We start from the raw sequence: 19918 nt of genomic DNA on the forward strand, positions 1-19918 counted from the left end.
TAAAAAATATTTATATTTAGAGCATTTATCATGAGTAAATTTATGATATATTATTTTTGTCATACGGTCAGGAATAATTTTACAATTGTAAATAAATAAAACGGTTGTTTTATTTTCAGTCGTTGTAGCGTTCTATTTATATTGGTGAGTAACCAAAACTCCAATATCCTGTTTTATTCATAGAAATAAAAATGCTTTACTTTATATGGGAATATTTTGCTGCGAAGAGTTTACGCTAGTAATGCTAAATTTCGATACTTTTAAAATTTGTACCAGTATAACAACGTTGACAAACGCAACCTGACTGACACATTCTGACATAGTGATAGTGAAGTAGTAGGAATTTGACTGCGAACGCACAGTAGACTGTCATGGTGGTTCATATGGATAAAAGACAGTATAAAATAAAATAAATAATTGATAATTTTTGTTAGTTGTCATAAACTAGAAATGACATGTCTTTTTTAAAAGTACTTAGTTGATAATTTGCTCCTAAAAGTATTATTATTTTATACAATACTTCATATTGAGATTGGGTGATAACGATGGCATATCGAGTTTTGTTAGTGTTTTTCTTAGCAATAATATCTGTGAGGACCGAAGAAGAGGGTTATTCCTCTCGCATGTCGAGAGCTGAGAGAATTAGTTTAAGGTAATTGTCCTCGGATGTTACTTATAATAATTAATATTTAGGGGAAATGTGTGTAGGTAATGAATATCTATTATTTTAACATGTAAGACATTTTTGCTATCTTTTTGTAGAGAAGAGGCCAGAAGTATGTTCTACCACGCATATAACGCGTACATGGACAATGCTTACCCTGCAGATGAACTCATGCCGCTCAGCTGCAAAGGCCGTTGGAAAGGCATCACACCCAGCCGTGGGGATATGGATGATGCTCTTGGAAAGTAAGTCACGCTTATTTCATTTTACTATTTATATATACTATTTATATCTGTTGCGAAACAAAGCTTTATCTTATTTTTTTAATGCTGGTTTTTTATGTTGTTGGACATTATTTGCGAATTAATATAAAATTAACAATAATTAAGTTATTCACTTAGTGAATTGAATTAATTACATGGTGATATAAACAACACTCAAAATTTTTAAATATGTAATATCCAGAATTTGAAATAAAGGTAAGGGCAAGGAATAGTCTTTCTACTATGAAACATTTGTATTTTGTAATGCTACTATCTGAACAATGTACCTCGCTTTAGCAAAATTTATGGTTTACATAGTATTTTTGGATTGTTTGCTCTGTAAAGATTGAACATGAAGTTGATTTATATTAAAAAAGGTAGTGCATTTGAAGAAAGAAAATGTAATACTATATTGTGTAATGATATTGTCTTTAGTAATTAAGTTTTGGTGCCATAATATGTATGTATCTTCAATAGAGGTGTTTATTGTGTTTTTCATTTTCTAAATGAGGTTTAAAAGTGTTTAATTTTATTTAAAATGCATATGTTATGAGAATATGAGGAAAATCTTACAGTGCAATGCCCCTTTGCTATGAATATAATTCGTTATTCAATTAGCAATAATTTACAGAAGTCTATATTGATATGATTTTTCTTCTCTGATAAAACCTGTAAGTTTCTTGTTTTGCTTAGTGAACTACTTTAATTGAATCATTTTATGTGTGCTTACTTGTGAGTGTGTGCAAAAGCGAAAAAAATAAAACATGATGTAAAAATGTTGAACATATGTGACCTTTTCCATGCTTATTGTGACAGCTTCAGGTTGTTATCACCTGTTAGTAAACATATAATAAAATGTTCAAATATATTTCATTATTATTTGCCAGGTTGATTTTGTGGTGTACAATGTACATTATCCATTTGTAATCAGAAATTAAACAGTATAAAATGACATTTTAAAATACTAATACAATTTTTTATAATAAATGTTTTTAAAATATGATTATAATTTTTTCAGTTTTTCACTAACATTAGTGGACAGCTTAGACACGCTAGTTGTGATGGGCGACTTTTCAGAATTCAGTAATGCATTAAAACTTGTTATAAAGGATGTCAGCTTCAATCAAGACATTATTGTTTCTGTTTTTGAGACAAACATACGAGTTCTAGGGTAAGGAAAATTTTAGTTAAAATGTTAATATATATATAATAGTTTATAACAATATGATGTAATTATAATTGTAGTTTGTAAGGAATAATCGACAGATTGAATAAATCTATCCTACATAAACAAAGTAATAGTAAAAAAAAATGTACAAAGGATCCAGCTTGAAATATTACATATATTTTATATGAATAAATGGACCTTAATAACTATAATGTATAAATCTATTATTATTATAAATTCACACTTATCAATTCATTGTTTGCAGCGGATTGCTCTCAGCTCACATCCTCGCAGATTCTTTGAAATCTGAAGTCCCTGTGTTGCAATGGTACAGTGGCGAATTGCTCAGAATGGCGGAGGACCTGGGGAAGAGACTCCTGCCTGCCTTTAATACGTCCACAGGCATTCCACATGGAAAGGTTGAGATACTATATTATTATTTTATATATATTGTATATTTATCGTTAATCAATCCTATGTAGTGTTTTTCTAGACATGGAGGGCAAACTGGATTATATTATGCAATTGTATATAATGGCCAAAATCATGGGAAGGTGCATATTTTTGCTACATTAAGCAATATTATATTACTATGTTTCGTTAGAATAAGTAAAAATAAGTGAAATACAAATGAATGTGGGACATTTTGTTTATCTTACCTGAGGACTGTTGGTTTTTAGCTCATCACTTTTTGTAACAACTAATTAGCTGCTATTGGGGTCTCTTCTTGTGTTAACTCACAGAAATGTTATGCCTCTTGTATATAAAAATCTAATAATTAGTTGCTTTTTATCAATTGATGTTGCATATTTTGACATATTACGTGATTATTTCGAGCATTTCTTGTCCGTCGAACCATTGACACTCTCCCGAAGATCTGGCGACCTCCCCTTTCACCCTAAAGCCGGTACTGTCTGTAGATATCTTAGGTATAAAATTTCATCATGTATGTTGTTTTGGCAGGAATTCTGCAACAGAATATACTGAATTTGACTTATAAATAGATAAGATTAAAATGTAATTATTATATAAAAAAAAATATGCACAACAACCGGACTTGTGCTCGTCCTATAGAAACAATGGTGAAATTATTTTTTTATTTTTATACTAAGGTTATCTTAGCTCTCCTAAGGTATGTACACTAAAACACATTGAATGGCATGTAACACATTACCGTAACAAATAAGTATTAAACAATGTGTAGACATATAGCAGATGGAATGTGATTATTATAATACAGTTTATTATGTTAAAGATAACTGCAGACAATACTAAGATATATCTGTGTTATTGAATGTGTGCATTCTCCATCGACCATACCGCATATACTCTTATAATAATTAACACTTGTGTCATCCAAAATGACATTTCAAAACGGGTACGAGAATTAATACAATTTTATTATGTCGCAGATAAATCTACGTCACGGCATGCGAGGATTGTCAGAGTCGCGCGAAACTTGCACCGCCTGCGCCGGAACGATGATATTAGAATTGGCGGCGCTGTCCCGGCTCTCTGGAAATCCGGTCTACGAACAAAAGGCCCACAAAGCGATGGACCGTCTTTGGAAAATAAGACATAGGTACGGCAGTTAATTATATTGACATACTAGACAAGTACAAAACTATACCTTAAATTATCATCATCTTGCAATAAATGTATGAAAACTATTAATCTTCTACTAAGTTTTGACTAAATATAATTGTTGTCTCTAATAACATGAGTAATTAATTCGATTATAAATGCTTCAAACTGATTTGTGCTTTTGTTTGTAATTGATCTATGTAATTATGTAACATCACATACAAGGGAAGAATATGTTACATAATATTTGTAATGTTGAGCTTGCCAAATTAATATTGTTCCATCTATTAACTAACTACTTGCATTAATTGTTCTAGAACATCGGATCTGATGGGTACAGTAATAAACATACATTCTGGTGACTGGGTGCGCAAGGACTCGGGCATTGGAGCCGGCATCGACTCTTACTACGAATACTGTCTCAAAGCTTACATCCTTCTTGGAGACGAGAAGTATCTTGCTCGGTTCAACAGACACTACAATGCTATAATGAAGTACATCAGCCGAGGACCCATCATGTTGGCTGTACATATGCACAGGTAATAATAAATTTCCTATTTATAGAACATTTACTTTGTGACTAAATTATTTATTTATTTTTGTACTTCATATAATATACTAGCTTTTGCCCGCGGCTCCGCCCGCATTATAAAGTTTTTCGGGCTAAAGTTTCCTGTTATAAAAGTCACGCTATATATTTTCCCGGGAGCCTATGTCCTTCCCAGGATCTCAAAATGGCTCCATACCAAATTTCATCTTAATACGTTGGGTAGTTTTTGAGTTTAACACGTTCAGGCAGACAGATGCAGCGGGGGACTTTGTTTTATAATATATTTTTGTAGAACTTTTTAAGAGGAACGATCCCGTCATACATCATTGTTGCATAACTTTAACCGTTTACGCAGCGCACGCAACGGAAGCTCTCAAAACTAATTAATTTTCCCCGTTTTTGCAATATGTTTCATTACTGCTCCGCTCCTATTGGTCATAGCGTGATGATATATAGTCTATAGCAATCCAGGAACAAAGGCCTATTCAACACACAAAGAATTTTTCATTTCGAACAGGTAATTTCTGGGATTAGTCATTACTGCTCCGCTCCTATTGGTCATAGCGTGATGATATATAGTCTATAGCACTCCAGGAACAAATGGCTATCCAACACAAAAAGAATTTTTCAGTTCGAACCGGTAGTTCCTGATATTAGCCATTACTGCTCCGCTCCTATTGGTCATAGCGTGATGATATATAGTCTATAGCATTCGAGGAATAAAGGGCTATCCAACACAAAAATAATTTTTCAATTCGAACTAGTAGTTCCTGAGATTAGCCATTACTGCTCCGCTCCTTTTGGGTATAGCGTGATGATATATAGCCTATAGCACTCCACGAACAAAGGGCTATCCAACACAAAAAGAATTTTCCATTTTGACCCGGTAGTTCCTGAGATTAGCGCGTTCAAACAAACAAACAAACAAACTCTTCAGCTTTATATAATAGTATAGATATATATATAATCGCACTTAATATAATAAGCAATGACTACGACGCAATATGATTAGATGACGCATTAACAAAAAATTATGCTTAAATAAAAACATGTACTGTGAAACAAATAACATTTTGTGGCCGATATAGCAATAGATTTGACTTCTGTATGAAAGAAGTAACTGCAGAAAATACTCTGAACACAGGTTCTTATCCGATCTTGATACACGCAAGATGTCAAATTACGCGAACGTTATTAATATGTACTATGAACGCCAGGCCGCACCTCCAGTCTCGTAACTTCATGGACGCACTGCTGGCTTTCTGGCCCGGGCTGCAGGTGTTATTGGGGGACGTCCGGCCCGCAGTCGAGACGCACGAGATGTTATACCAAGTGATGCAGCGCCACACATTTATACCAGAGGCTTTCACTTCAGACTTCCAGGTACAAATTATAGTATTCATAGTTAGCATGCCTACTTTCTGGCATCCATCTCGCGTTATTTAGTAATGTTTATGGACCCTAAAAGTAATGTTTATTTTTAAATATTATAGATATATATTTCATTTTCGATAATTATTATAAAGTATTACTTTCGATCAAGTGGTTCCAGCTAAAAATAAAATAATATAATTTTAGTTATTTGTTAAAAATAATTCAATGTTTTTAATTTACCAGAAATGTTTTTGCAAATTACTCACTCCTTAATCGATGCGGATGGAAATAAAGAAGTTATTATTTTGCATACTGCCTATTACTTGCATGACGAATGAAGAATTGGTTACATTTTATAATATCAATCAGTGTGCCTTGCGTGGATTATAATATTCGACACTATTAGACGTATTGACAGGATTTATGAATAAATTAAAACTTATGTGTCAAGACTTGTGGAATGTGAGCACGATACGTAGTGTTTGCTTGTTATTATTCTGAGCGTATTGTTATGGAACATGTCAATCTGAGCTTACAATTATTACAGCGGCGAATCTTAATCTGTAAATATGTAAGAAAGTACTAGTTAACATAATTATTTCTAGGTTCATTGGGGTCAACACCCTTTGCGCCCAGAGTTCTTGGAGTCAACATATTTCCTTCACCGCGCTACTGAGGATGACCATTATTTGCACGTTGGGAAAGCGGTATTGAAATCGTTGCAACAATACGCAAGAGTGAGTTGTGGTTACGCGGCAGTTAATGACGTCAGAACTCGCATCCACGAGGATAGAATGGATTCGTTCGTGTTGGCAGAGACTTTTAAATACCTCTACATGCTTTTCGGCGAAGATAAAGACCTACCTGTTAATTTAGAAGACTATGTGTTAACTACAGAGGCGCATTTCCTACCTCTCTCATTGGCAACTGCTGGAAGGAACGTGACTTACTTTTCCACTAAAATTGAGGAAGAAGATGATGATAAATATAGAAAGTAAGTTGTGTCGATATTCAGAAATATAGTTAATTACGGTAATATTATAATGTAGATCCAGACATTATACATTTTTATAGGATAATACAACAAAATATGTTTATATGACAATTATTTTACATTGTATAACATAAGACTCATTTTAGAGTAAACTGGTTTGTTGTTAATAATATAATAAAAAAATCGCACCATTTAGAAGTGTAGAGTGAAAATATGATATTTTATCTTAATTTGTATTTACGTAGGTAATATGTGATAAATTCACATAAAAATATTATCATCTCGATATGTTTAAGTATCGTATATAATGAGTTTAACTCAGATATATACAAACATGCCCGTGTAGACAAATCGGATGCATATATTGTAACTGTTCAGGACATGTCCGAACACGGCGTCGCTAGTGGCAGAGAAGGTCCGGCAGCCGATGCGCCAGCTGCTGGGGTCGCGGGCGGCGCGGCCGGCGGCTCACCTGCGCCCGCTCTCCGACCCGCGGCAGCTGCTCGCGCTCGCCGACATGGGCATCTCTGTGCTCACGCTGCCCGACGGACGCGTGCAACTGCTATACACCACCAACACTGTAACTACTTACCACTTGTTATCAAATTCATCTGCCCCCTTAGAATGTTTCAAAAAATGCGACTCATCAGTCGATGTCGTTTAGTTTTGATGTTTGTGATTGATAGCGAAAGTAATGCGCATGTCGCATGTTAGTCTCTCAACCAATCTCGATAAAACATCACGAAGTCGTGTCGTGTTTCATTGCTACATTCTAACACACTGATTACTTTGATTTATGAATCATTCAAGTTTAGTATAGACACGTATTAAGAAAATAGAATGTATGTGGTAGCATATTATAGTTATTTAAAACTAGTTGACCCGACAGACGTTGCCCCGTGTTAACTATGAATTTGCAGCGCGCATTCTGTTAATCGCTGAAATTAACTTTTCTTAAATTTTCTAACGTTCCGCTCAACTTCCTTATTTTTTTCTTTCATAAGATCCTTCTCTGGAGAATAACAAATATAACAAAAAAATTGTGAATCTGGTCCAGCCGTTCACGCGTGATGGCGTGGTCCAAGGGAAATAGGGATTCATTTTTTTATATATCTAGATATAACTTATAATTTAATATATAGTACCACTTCTTTTTTTTTCAAACTCTTGAATTTAATTTATAATACATAGTAAATACCATATTTTTCATTTTAGGCCAAATCAGCCAAAGACGCTGCAGAAGGACTAACGTTCATGCGCGAAATGTCTAAATGGAACTCTCTTAGTGACCTAGAAAATGGCGTAGTACCAGTTGGCGTAAAAATCAATGACAAGATATTTGCTGCCGGGCCGGGGCACTTCGGCAAAGAGATCTCCGGGAACAATCGGTACACCAACACCATGGCGCTTGCATCGCCGATCGACGCTTGCACGCCGCTCGTAAATGAAAAACAATTGCACGAAAAGTTCGCCATCGCCAAACGTGGCCAATGCACGTTCGCACAAAAAGTTCGTAACATCCAAAGCGCTGGCGCTTTGATGGCGATCGTTATCGACAACGTGCCCGATTCCACTCACGAGAACACGGCGCTGTTCGCCATGTCCGGAGACGGCAAAGGCGACATTGAGATTCCTGCCGTGTTTTTATTTTCCCGCGAGGGTGAATATCTCACCAAAGAACTACGAAAAAATCCCGACTTAGAAGTGATCGTCGGAGAGCTCAGGTCACTTAAACGTCAGTATGAGAGTGTCTGTGAAGACAATAATTGTGAGGCGGTTCTAGATACCGAAGGCGATGTCGCGGATAAAGAATCCTTTGAACATTTGAAAAAAGTGTTGGGCCAATTAGTAGCCCAGTTTGAACTATCGCTTTCCCATGATGATTCATCATCGAATAAAATGTGTACCGAGGAGCAAGCTGTTACGTCTAAAACGGAGCCAACCAACCGTGAAGATGACCTGAAAAACGAATCACCTGATGTTTGCCTCCAAAGTAAGAAGCCAGTTGGTCCAGCAATAGTTTCTGCCATAAACACTCAAACCTTGGAAACCGATAAAAATACACAGGACGACCTCTGACAATTAACTTTTGAAGGAGACTGTAAATAAGATAAAATGTTTATATTGAAAAATGTATAATAACTGTACATATTAATTGTAAGAAACTAAGTAACACAAGGAATTTTGGTGCCTTTGGATATCCGGAGTTAATTTTATTGTAATTAATTTATATATTATGTTTAATCGCCTACATTGGTGGCGTATCGATTTTTGGGCTAACTTTTACACTCGCGAGCTTTAAAATCCGACAGAGTAGCTAGGCCAATCGGTGGATTCGTGGAAATATTACTTTTGAAATGCAATAAAATATTAATTCATCAGGTTATATTAGTTATTTAAAAATAATATAATGTCATCACAAAGTTAAATTATTCATTTTGAACCAAAGAGTTTTTTAAGCAAAAATAATAGTGTATAATGCCTTCTTTCAACGTCATGTCAACAGATGTTTTCAGTTTATGAGGTTTATGCTAATTTATTTCACAAATATACTAGCATATAACACAATCATTCATTTCATCGGGTTTGATGAGTTTTTCATTTAGTTCGTATATTGTTTCTGTTTCCTCATACAAGCCACTGCATATGGATAAGATAAAACGAAAATGGTACCTGGCCCACTAATTTGTAACTAGGCTAGGCTACTCAACCCTAGTTTTAGGTGTGTAAAGCCTTTCCAGGGATTTTAAGATGTTTTCGATATTTTTCTAAGGACTAGCCGCCGTTATGGCTTTTGGTTCTATCTTTAACGAACTTTATAAAATTTATCATCAAAAGTTAGTTGCGTTATTTAAATTCTTGTCTCTAAAGCTACCCTTAAATGCTCTATTACCTTTCGTTTACCCCCATCTCCCTTGGTGTTACGTGGTGTTATATAATCATATTGATAAACAATATTGTATAATTGCCCTAAGGTGTAATGGATAAACTCGCGCGTACGAGAACTGTGTTACTCGGTATCTTTAATTAATTTTAAATATTTTTACGAGTCCTGGGACCACATCATATTATTATTGGAATTAGAAATCTTGTAGGTTTAACGGTTATTCAAAATATATTTTTTTCTGATCTTCAAAGTTTTAATTTTTCTCTTTTCTCTGAAGCTTATTTACTTTTGAGCTGAAATTATATGTATTAAGACAAAGAAATAATAAAATGTAATATCTTTTTTTTATAATTACGTATATTGGCAAATTTTGAAAGCTGCCGGATTTTTATTGCTTTCGAGTTTATAATCGCACTTGAGAGTGCGGATAAAAAGATTGGATATAATTTATTAAAAAATGGGATATTTTATAGTCTTATTTTACTATTTATGAAGTGATCCTTAACAAATGTTGCTGCCAGTATGAAATATAAACATCGGCAATGTGCCGCGGTTTAGACTAAGAAACGTTGGGATAAACATTTTACTACATTTTAACAATCTAAGTATAGGTTTTATTTCACGAATTAATTAGTAAAAATTGTGTATGAGAAAAAAGTTACATTATTTTTATAGTTATTTAAGCACTAACAAAAATAAAAAATATGTTTTCACGAACATGGATAGTCATGAGTTATAATAATTATACTGATAAATTTTCCAATCAATGAGATGTAAGAGTGTTCACATTCGTATACGTATAACATTATCTCTATAAAATGGTCTCAAGTTATCTATTTAGTTTATCTTTATTTTAAAACTTCCATGCATTTATGGCACAATTATATTTTATCGAAGTGGCACGTTGAAATTGTCAAGATTAGATATTATTCTAGTGCTGAACTGAGAATTCTTCTGCAGTGTGGGTGACTACATGTTGTCCGATGTCACAGCGCTGTCGGTGTACAGGGCCCTTATTCTCTATCTCACACGTTATTTTGACAGTGCGTAACAAGCACGCAACACAACGCGTCATGTTTAGGACTATAGAGATTTGGCTTACAGAATACCATTCCACGCACATTTCTCGAAGATAACATGACACGGCCGCGTTACGCGCTTACACTATCATACAGAATAAGGACCCAGATGCGATAAATAGTATCAATAATACATCTTGAAATGTTTACACTAAATTAATACAAAAGTGGTCTTGCATTGACATCTAACTGTCTTCAAAAAAGTATGAGGTTCGTAATTCGACGTGTATGTTTTTTATTATTAGATTATGTTCCTTTTATACAGAATTCTGTAACTTTTTTCCTACAACATATGCATATGTGTTTAGGTTTCTTGGTGAGGATAATTTCAGATTGGCCGCTATTATTCCACCGAAATTGACAATACGTTGTATGTTTTGCTTTTACAGATGAGCATATAGTAACCTCAGCATTGATTGTGTGTAATTTAATATCCTAATAATCTGAATAATGCTTATATACTGTAAGATGCTTATATTCTGTAAATTACTAGGCCTACTCTGTTTGCAAATCACTTATCTTTTTAAATTAACAGCCAGGCTAGATACCATGTTGTATTGATCCTAAGGAAGCGGACGTCAGTCTTTGTCAGACAAGCAGAAATATGTTAGGTGACATCAACAGTCAACACATCTCTGTCGTACCGTGAACTTTAACATAAGCGTAGCATACCCGTAGCTTCATGTAGCTCATCGCCGTTTGAGATAGGCCATATCAGATCCAAACGTACAATAATAATTCATACCTATCGTTAAGGTTTTTTTTTTGAATTATTGGTACCTTTAGAGCCCGCCAGCATACGGTGCCGACAAATTCCTTGTACCCTAGTTTTTTGTTATAGTCATGCCTTATTCCGTCTACGGGGAAAATCCGTCATTTTGAAATTACGGTTGTTCTAATCGAAAAACAGTTTGGATAGCCACATAGATAAATAGGGTATTTCCTTGACTCTGTTACCCATACGGCTATCAAAGCTGTCCTTTAAAGTTCGTGATTCCAAATACACTGATATTGATATGATTGATATTGCCCCGATAGGCGGAATAGGCCCCCTGACCATGTACAAAATTGCAATGAAAGGTATTTATGTTCCATTTGCTTATAGTTTTTTTCTGTTTACGAGTCAAGTTCTTAAACCTAATGAAGCTGTTCTATATTTTGTAATAGATGATATCAATTCTGCTATAGGTGCCTATACAAAGTCAGTTTAACACTGCGTTAGTATATGAAACATACTTATCCTCTTGAAAATTTCACTAATGATTACTTAATCCGTAAATGTATGTTTCGAACAAAATAAATATCAATAAAGGTAATTTTAATTTTATACACCGTGATAGCTGAGTATTCGTTGCAGCAGAATATCATACTTTCAGTCAGAAATACACTCACGCACACTCCATATATACATTGGACTCCAAAATTATAAAAAAATAAGAAAGTAAAACCGGGATTTTTGGTGGAAGTATTAGTTATTCATGGATGATTTTGGCACAATGTTAGCAGAGGTAGACGAGTATGTAATTTAATTTATTAACGCAATGTCAATAAGAGTCTGTATGTACCTATATGTGTTATTAGAACTATAAGCAACATATTAATTTATAAACAATATTTTTTTATGCGACAGCCACAGTCGAAGTTAATTTTGTGAAATAAACAATTTTGAACTCTCCGAGTTCTTAGGAGCATAGAAATTCAAAATAAATAAAATATAGACGACTCTAATATACATAATTTTAAAAGCATACAAATACTATATAGATATTGGCGGCGAAGGTGGAAAAGGGAAGAAGGTAGGAAAGGGAAGCCTGCATTTGTCTGTTGATGTTACATAATAATTCTTAGTTTACATTTAAAGTTCTGATCCCTTTAATTAAACTGGTAAGAATCGTATGATAAGCATCTACCCTTCGCCGTTGGTGTATCTGACATAGAATAAAATAATGTACTTTGATTTAGTGATATACAGTGATATAATAATTTTATTATGTAAACCGTCATAATAAAACTACAATATAAATATTCTTAAATAACTGACTTTATTTTTATAACCTTGGATAATAGTATACAAATATTATCGGGTTAGTAGCCGGATTTTAATGCAGATTTAAGCCGACGAGGCGTCTGTGGGCTGTAGTCGGGCGCGGGGACCGGGGGGCCGGCCACCGGCGGCCACTGGTCGCGTCGCCAGTGGGGGTCTACGGTGGGCGACGCCGGCGGCCGCACTGCCACGGGTCGTCTGATGTCTTCTAGATAAGAAAACGGCCGACTATTCTGTCCCAGGTCACGCGGAGCGCGGCTGTGATGCCACGAATCGGAGCGGTCGAACGAACGACTGTTGAATGAAGGTTAGTGAATACTACAAAACTACCAATTATGATAAATTTTTGAGTGGGTGGAAATTTTTAACTCGACAGTATAGCTTTTACAGTGATTATTGAACAATTGCAGGCCAGTGAAACAGCGTCGAATTAATACTTTCCTAAAGTATGCAGCACTAAGTTTATGCCGCCCCGCATGTCCCGCGTGCGGGTGCATAGTTTGCAGATACATAAAAAAGGTCCGCGATTGCAACGAGCCCACCCTATCGGCCATTGCCCCCTCTAGGCCGTGGCGAATATCGCCTATGTACAAATCTTACACTGCAGAGAAATATCTGTGCTTAAACAACATATTTTTCATCTTATGTCGAGAGACGACACCGACCGACTAACTATGGATAATGACATAAAATATAATTTTTGTTAGGTACTCACTTAGTCATGTAATCCGGTTGAGTAGCTTCGCGCACCGGGCTTCGCGGGCGGTCCTCGTCGTTGATGAATCCGTTGTTAATATGTGAACTGAAGATTAAAATTAAATAAGTACTGACGCCCTTATATACAATATGACAATGTTAAAATACCAACTAGTATGACAAAAAAAAAATTAAGCCGTACCTTCTTGTAAATGGCGGGTAACTTGGATGCTGAGTCCAGTCGTCGTCTGGTTTCCTGCCATGCCTGTAAAAAGCAATGGAGCAAATGTATGCCGTATTAATACGAGTTGGGCCTGGTGCCTGAGATATACAACAAATATCTGTCCACTTCTCAAATAAATTAAGTTTTTAAAACCTGTTAATCCTGCCCCCAAATCAGGCATTCTGACTATGTAAGGGAGAAGGAGGCAGCTAAGGACAGATGCAGATTAGGACAATGGGAATAATAAAATAAATTAATTTATATTCTTTTCATAAACAATACATAACTCTAGCCTTTCTCATATTTAAATACAAAACTTTAAAAAAAATGCATTTTTGTAACGCTCACGCAATACTTTAATATTTGCTCCATAGTCCCTATATCGAAGTTTTTTATTGTTTTGAATAACGAGATGAGCTTGCCGTTAGCCTGATGGTAAGCTATACGACCGCCCATAAACAATAGAAATACCATCCAACACCTTGTACCTACAAAGTATTGTTTGGTATTCCACTTCGCTCGCCATCCTGAGACATGAGATGTTAAGTCTCATTATGTCCAGTAGTAACATATTAGTTAGTATATTTCATATTATTATGACTTTACAGTTAAATAATCAGGTATAAGTATAAAATTATGTAATCTTTAATGACCAAAAATTGCCAGGCGTTTTTATATACCTAGTACCTATTGAAAGTAATGTAAACTTACTCAAATGCGTTCAAGGCGCCCATTTTGTGAATGGAATGCTGAAAATAAGTATGAAACATTCAATAAAATACTAAGGACTTACTTATATATGTACACCTATAATTCCCTTGCGGATTTGAGACGTCAGTTAAGACTACCTATTAATTTAAACGGTATACCTAAGTAACGAGACGAAAACATTCTTAGGAAACTCTTTAATTATTGGAAAATCTTTTATCGATTTGATCGATTCTGCTGCTTAAAAGTAGTAGATTAGTTTGTGCTGTGTTTTTAAAACAATTTATTTCAGATTGAACAATTATTTGAGAATGAACCCCAGAGATGGTCAGTCTTAGGCACGTGGCCTATCAAAAATGCTGAGCCATTTCCTTCGTGCCACAAACAAGTGTTTTGTGTTGACATTACATTGGAATATTAGAAGAGCTGGTGGAAAAGAAGAGCTACAATATATAAACAATAGACATAGATGTATAATCAGTTTAGTACTGTCAATTGTTGTTATCCCATGTGTTATTATAGCTGATAAATAATTTAAGGTACACGCAATATTAATATTTCACCTCATCTTTTTGCTGGTTCCAATTTTCTGCTGCATAAATGACAAGTAGTACGAGGAATACGAGGTTGATAGCATGAGCTACATATCCTTTTAGGGAGATTGTCATCAACGCGAATGCGCCATAGTAGAGTACAAAAAGTTCTTTATTTGTCGTTTCTTTCTGAAATATTTATCATTATATATTAGTTTTAGGTCTCTATTATAACACTAATCCACCGCTGGTTACAGGCTTCTTCTGCTAATTATATAGTTTAGGTCTACGCCCACCACAACGGCCTGTTGTAAGTTAGCATACCTGCTTCAGATAAATAAATTTGACATTCTTATTACGAATTCTAAGATTACATGCTATGCTATGCTATGTAGCTTTTCTCATTTCAGTAACATGAGTTGATAGAGTAGGCTCTATGTTGGTACACAAAATAATGTATATACCTAGGTATATTTCAATCGGAGGTTTGACCTTATTTCATATTCTAGAAAGTTTACTTATCATCAAGAGCAGACTGCAAAGACTAACAGTCGATTTTAGTTTAAAACACATTACAGCTAGTAAGTAGTGCCCTTCAATCATCAATGCTTATAATTCATTGCCTAATGCAAGATGCACGATGAGTAGCTATAAATCAATAACGCAGTATTTAACTTACCAATAATTGATTACCAAGATACGTATAGTCCAATCCAAAGTGTGCGGCAAAAGTTAAATCAACCACCAAAGACGCAACGCTAAATCCAACATACGCATATACTGTTACAGTTACATACTGCGCGCTTTCTTTACTACATACAACTGAAACAAAAATATGGATTAACCAGACATGAAATAGAGACACACCAGAGTTGTAGGTAGCGATTATTGGTTTATTAATTATTATGTGGGGGTGGAACGAAGGATTTATTTAGAAAGTATCAATATTATATTATCACGCTAGTATTACTTAAAAGTAAAGTAGAAAAGAAAAGAGTAGCGCAATTTTTTATTTATTACTTTGATAAGCTTTATTTTTATAGTTTATTAACTTGAGCTCGCAGCTTCGCCAGGGTAAAAAAGTTTTCCGGGACAAAAGTCCCGCTATACATGTTCCCGGGTTAGAAAGTAGCGTATGTCTTTCTCAGGGATTTAAACTATCTCCATACCAAATTGTATCGAAATTCTTTGGATAGATTTTGAATTTATGCTGTTCAGACAGGCAGACAGATGCAATAGGGCACCAAGTTTTAAAATATATTGTTTAAATCTTTTTAAAAGGAACTATTCCGTCAATTTAACCGTTTACGAAGCGCACGTAACAGAAGCTCTCAAAAGAAGTAAATATTTCCCGTTTTTATAATATTTTTCATTCATGCTCCGCTCTTATTGGTCATAGCGTGATGTTTTATAGCCTTCCTCGATAAATAAGCTATCCAACACTTAAAGTATTTTTCAATTCGAACCAGTAGTTCCCGAGATTAGCGCCTTATACAAACTCTTCAGCTTTATATAATAGTATAGATATATAGAAGTATGGGTTACAGTACATACTATTATGTATTATGCTATGGCAGTGGTATTTATTATTATTAATAAATAATCAGTCATTAATAATATTATTTACACGAAAAACTAAGTGCACTTTAAAAGGAATTTAGACATTCTGAATGATGCACTTGATAAAGCGGAACGCCAAACAATCGGAATGAAGTGCATATAGGGGATTTCCCATTTAGTTAGTTTTATCAGTGAATCATCAGAATATGTTATTTATTGGTATATTGAATATTAAAGTCAGTATTTATGTTATAATTTAATTTTAATCTTAATTGTTGTATTTTTGTATTGGAACGAAATTTCCCAGAATTGAATTAGTAGTTAATGAGGGCGAGATTTTAACAGCTCCCAGCTCAATTAACTTAGTAAACAAGTGCAGGACTTTCAAAAGAATAATTAGTTGGTAGTCCCAATATAAAATTGGGTATTTAGTATTCTCAGCGTAGGTTTTTAACCTTTTTGCATTAATTTTACTTAATTGTTTGTACTGAAATAAACCAAAAAATGAAACGCGACAAAGGTTAACATCATGACACATGACAAAGGTCATTGTAATTTCTTTATTATACAACGTTTACACTATAATTAGTGTAAACGTATAATAAAGAAATGACGACTAATGAAGTAGCAACTTACATCAGAATGTAAAATAAGGGGATTTAGTATACGAAATTACAACCCTAACAGACAATTTTTTTTCCAGAGAAAGACGAACTAAGCGCTAATATTAAAAATATTTTTTTAAAATTTTTATTGATCAATACTAAAGAGCACGGATGTCCACAGGTGGTTACGGTTTGACCTTTTGTGCTGCCAAGCAACACTATTATGTTACACTTTCGAGGACTACACAAAATCATTATAAGTAACCGTCCAGGCGCATTTAGAAAATTATTTTACTCCGTTTCGCGAGGTATGCTCTTTTTTAACCTCCCTAAATCCTCCCTCATCAAAGACAGCTAAAGTAACATAAAAAAATTACTATTTAATATTTGACACTTATGATTAGCATTTGACCCTGTTAATTGTTATACCGGTTACAGAACAAGAACTAAATTAAGATAGGTTATATTATTGTAGCTCGCGAAGTTGCAATATTTTTTCATACTTCTGCGCAGACTGCAAACTATATATACGAAGCTGTGTACTATGTATATTTTCTCTGCTATGCGAACAAAGGTAAACCAACTGCAACAGCTTTATACTTGACGAATAGAATATTACCTAATGAGAAAGAAACAATAAATAGATTATATATACCTCAGGATGACAAGCGCAGTGCACATGCTATGCTGAGATGCTATATCTTACGTAGTATATTACTCTATGATGCTATGAAGTAGGTAGTAAGTTATTTTGTACTTAAATGAAATTTCTTACTGCTATAGCGCTAATTTCTATAACTGAGCCGACGCAGCGTGTGTCAATATTTTTCATAATATACCTAACTTATACCTTTATATTATATAGTTTTTGGAACATCGTGTGTTTCTTCGTGGAGTCGAAACACTAAACATTGTTGTTCTTTCACTGTCTTAGGGTATAACTGACGAAAGAATAGAGTACTCGCTAATGCGTTACTATTTTAGACTAGTTGGACGTCTAGACTTAAAAAAAAACACATACATTAATACCACCACCATCATATAATTGTAAAGGCAGTATACAATAATCAATATTGTACTTTCAGAGTTATAGTTGGATAGGTCTGAATGTAAGACATTCGCACGAACAGCATAACATAACTAAGATTCATAATATTTTGCTGACTTACCTGTTGTAAGAATACAAGCCATGATGAGACAAACACTGGACGCTGCTAAAGTAAGGATCAATAATATAAACACTGTGTTCGCCGAGGTCACATTCAAATCCTTAAGCCATGAATGGTTTTCACAATCTGGAATTGATTAAATCTGCCAGTTAGTATGTCCTTTTCGAAATAATTAACTTGAATTTCGATATTTCAATCCTTGACGTGAATATATTCAGCAAGTAGCGACCTTGAACAATGTTAAAATTACAGCGCCGTTATATTAATCGATAGATATCATTCTGTGACTCATATAAAAAATATTTTCCGCGACGCGACGCAATTTAACAACGCAAACATAATATAAAATATAATTTCGTACAGAACGAAAAGGACATTTGGAAACCGGTTACTAGATTTCCAATTTTGGGATGGAAACAATATAAAAAATGAGGTACCTTGAAAATATCTCAGAAAAACAGTTGTCCAAAAATATTCTGTTGTGAATTCATTTGGTTTTATGATACCACAATCCTCTTTGTATATTAAAGCAATTGCACACAGTATTATGTACGTTATACACAAAACCTAAAATTTAACAAAAAAAAAAAACTTAATAGGTACGTAGTTAACAACACACATTTTAAAATAGGCACGCACATACATAGGTATTGTTTGATGTAAACCAAGAAACAAAAATCACAGTAGGTATTATTGCTACACTTAAGGAAATACAATGTACTTTTTATTTATAATCTCGCATTCGCATAATGGGAAGTATATTATTAAATGAAAGAATCACTTACTGCAGTCACTCCGCTGGAGAGCAGGGCGGTTAAAACCAATTTCGATTGTGGTTTATACTTTTCCAGGTTTGTCATTTTAATAATTTATTAATTTTTACGAATACTGCTCATAACATGCTGTGTCTCTTTTAAATGAAGGAACTAAACATGATATCAGATTATTAATCGCAACATGATAATTGTTATCGATATTAATGCCAATACTATCTACGTGTGATGCTTGAATGGCTAATATTTACGTATAGTGGGTGATTCGGTCTCGTGAAATTTGTATCAACAGGAATATTTCACATTCCGGTTATGTTCTTTACTTTTACTAGGACATATATACTGTATATTGTTCATATGTACCTACCTATATTGTTAGCTATTGTGAGGCTTAGTATCTCACGACGGTCACCACGATTATAAAACACTGTATTCGACATAGAGGTTTTAAATTAACACAATGTACATTGTACGGTCGTCATTAGCATTTTAATCGACTGGGATAAGGGGGGAGGGGAAAAATAACAAAATTTGTATCTAGCGAGAATTAAAGCGAAAATTTCATATGGATAGTCTAATTACTAATAGACTAGTACTAATTCAAGACTAGTACTTATGTTAAACCAAGGAGACAGCTTCTCTCCCCTGCTTCCACCCGGGGACGTACAATAGTACATTGGATGATCTCTGAACGTTATTATCATCATGAGCGTTTGTGGCGAATTTGCCACCATTTGTAGTAGCCATCGTGTTTGGTGTGGGTTAATACACTCTTTCAGCAGCTAACATTCTATACGAGGTTTATAATCATTTGATTTACAGAATAAGTATGTGTTACAATGTTAGGTTATAGGTAGATTATTTTAAAATAAAGGAAGGAAGTTACAACAAACGTATTATGTTTACGTTATTTCATTTGTGTTTACTTTTGACTGTACGCGAGAGAAGCAAATTCGGACACATTACCCAATATTCCTGGCAAAACCCTTGTTACCGTGATAGTTAAGCCCTCGTATTAGTTACTTACAAATTACTGCTTTTGCT

At 34.4% G+C, this 19918-nt stretch overlaps 2 protein-coding genes across 2 annotated transcripts; one reads left to right on the top strand and one right to left on the bottom strand.

Moving 5' to 3' along the window:
* Positions 1-322: 322 nt before the first annotated feature.
* Positions 323-12350, top strand: LOC115447268 (ER degradation-enhancing alpha-mannosidase-like protein 3). The gene is made up of 10 exons (XM_030174266.2): positions 323-652; positions 763-909; positions 1946-2098; positions 2361-2514; positions 3508-3677; positions 3997-4218; positions 5447-5612; positions 6209-6597; positions 6976-7177; positions 7813-12350. Exons 1-10 carry the CDS (start codon positions 546-548, stop codon positions 8674-8676), a joined length of 2574 nt encoding a protein of 857 aa, XP_030030126.2. The 5' UTR covers positions 323-545; the 3' UTR covers positions 8677-12350.
* A 232-nt stretch (positions 12351-12582) lies between these two features.
* LOC115447273 lies at positions 12583-19048 on the bottom strand. The gene is made up of 9 exons (XM_030174274.2): positions 18887-19048; positions 18539-18668; positions 18102-18227; positions 15447-15589; positions 14798-14956; positions 14238-14275; positions 13506-13568; positions 13323-13409; positions 12583-12901 (listed from the first exon to the last, which is right to left on the bottom strand). Exons 1-9 carry the CDS (start codon positions 18959-18961, stop codon positions 12649-12651), a joined length of 1074 nt encoding a protein of 357 aa, XP_030030134.2. The 5' UTR covers positions 18962-19048; the 3' UTR covers positions 12583-12648.
* Positions 19049-19918: the final 870 nt, after the last annotated feature.

Source organism: Manduca sexta, chromosome 27 (genome assembly GCF_014839805.1).
Source record: "Manduca sexta isolate Smith_Timp_Sample1 chromosome 27, JHU_Msex_v1.0, whole genome shotgun sequence".
Lineage (NCBI taxonomy): Eukaryota > Metazoa > Arthropoda > Insecta > Lepidoptera > Sphingidae > Manduca > Manduca sexta.